General features: G+C 43.0%; 1 protein-coding gene across 1 annotated transcript in view; it reads right to left on the reverse strand.

The window, feature by feature from the left end:
* The window catches only part of nhp2 (NHP2 ribonucleoprotein homolog (yeast)), a 5,657-nt gene extending 5,280 nt beyond the window's left edge, over window positions 1-377 (reverse strand). The window contains exons 1-2 of the mRNA XM_008403625.1: window positions 252-377; window positions 79-154 (exon numbers count right to left, since the gene is read on the reverse strand). Of these exons, the coding sequence (XP_008401847.1) occupies window positions 79-154; window positions 252-377 (202 nt within the window). The remainder of the gene's footprint in view (window positions 1-78; window positions 155-251) is intronic.
* Between the last annotated feature and the right edge of the window lie 803 nt (window positions 378-1,180).

Here is a 1,180-nt window from a genome sequence, read left to right on the forward strand (position 1 = left end):
CACCATGTTTCACAGCGCGGTTCGGGTTAGTTTTATTCTCTCTCCTTCAAGACTTGTTAGTGTGTGCTRTGTACGTACATTGCTTCTTGTCTTGGCAGCAGTCGCAGATCCCAGTGGACCAGTCGCCCTCCTGAGAGGTAACCAGCACGGCGGTCTGTGGTGGCGTGGAGAACGTCCAGCTCATCCTGCAGCAGGATCTCACCTCAGCAGCTAACAGGGAGGATCTGCTCCTGAACRCTGAGGAAGCTCACATGGCAGCGGCTGGACAGAGCGCTCTGATTGGACAGAGCAGGGCTGCAGGTGGTGAACCTGWTGGGCGCGTTCTGCTGGTTTCCTCCTGAGCTGGTCACTTCATTCGTCTCAGGAGAATCTGTCATCCTGACTCATCCAGAACCACTGATTCATTATAATGAATCAAGTGATCCTGAATGCAAACAGATATTCAATCCCTTCCTCTGGGTCCAGTCGGTCCAGTGAAACCAGTACAGGGAGGAGCAGATCTGACGAACCCACATCGTTCAGATGAAACACAGAAAAAATCTGGTTTGGTTGCGTCATGAAACTGGTTCTGTTGGATCTGGAGCTTCAGTTGTCGTTTTAGCTTTTCTAGAAAAATGTCCATCTTCCTTTGTATCCCCCTCTGGGCTGTGAGTTCCTAAAAACGGATCTGTAACAGTTTATAAAGTTCAACAGTCAAAAAWTTACAGTAATACATTTAGTTATTTAGCTAAAAAGGAAAATGTTTCACATAGATAAATGTCAATGTTTCAAACTAAATATTTAATTGGCAAGCTAAAGATTTAGTTTACAAACTACTTAGCGTGGTAGCTGACTAAATATTTCATTTGGAGCTAAATAATTAGCTTTCTAACCTAATATTTGCTCCAAACTACATGTTGTTAACTAAACATTGTGTTTGAAACTGTAATATTTATAAATGATTCTATAACCTGATGAAAATGTGACTTACTGAAACTCATTCCTTCTCTTCTGAGAGTAAATCSAGGTTATTGTGGTTCATTTTTGGCACTTTGGTAACTTTACAAACGGCGCTCTGTATCTTTTATCGTTTCTAAAGTTCATGTCCCATTTTCAGCTCCCTGATGTCCTCCATGATTCCTCCTGGGAGCCTGGATGTGAAAAACAATGGAGGCAGATAAAGACGTCAGGGGAGAAGAAG

This window comes from Poecilia reticulata, unplaced genomic scaffold, assembly GCF_000633615.1.
Source record: "Poecilia reticulata strain Guanapo unplaced genomic scaffold, Guppy_female_1.0+MT scaffold_1035, whole genome shotgun sequence".
NCBI lineage: Eukaryota > Metazoa > Chordata > Actinopteri > Cyprinodontiformes > Poeciliidae > Poecilia > Poecilia reticulata.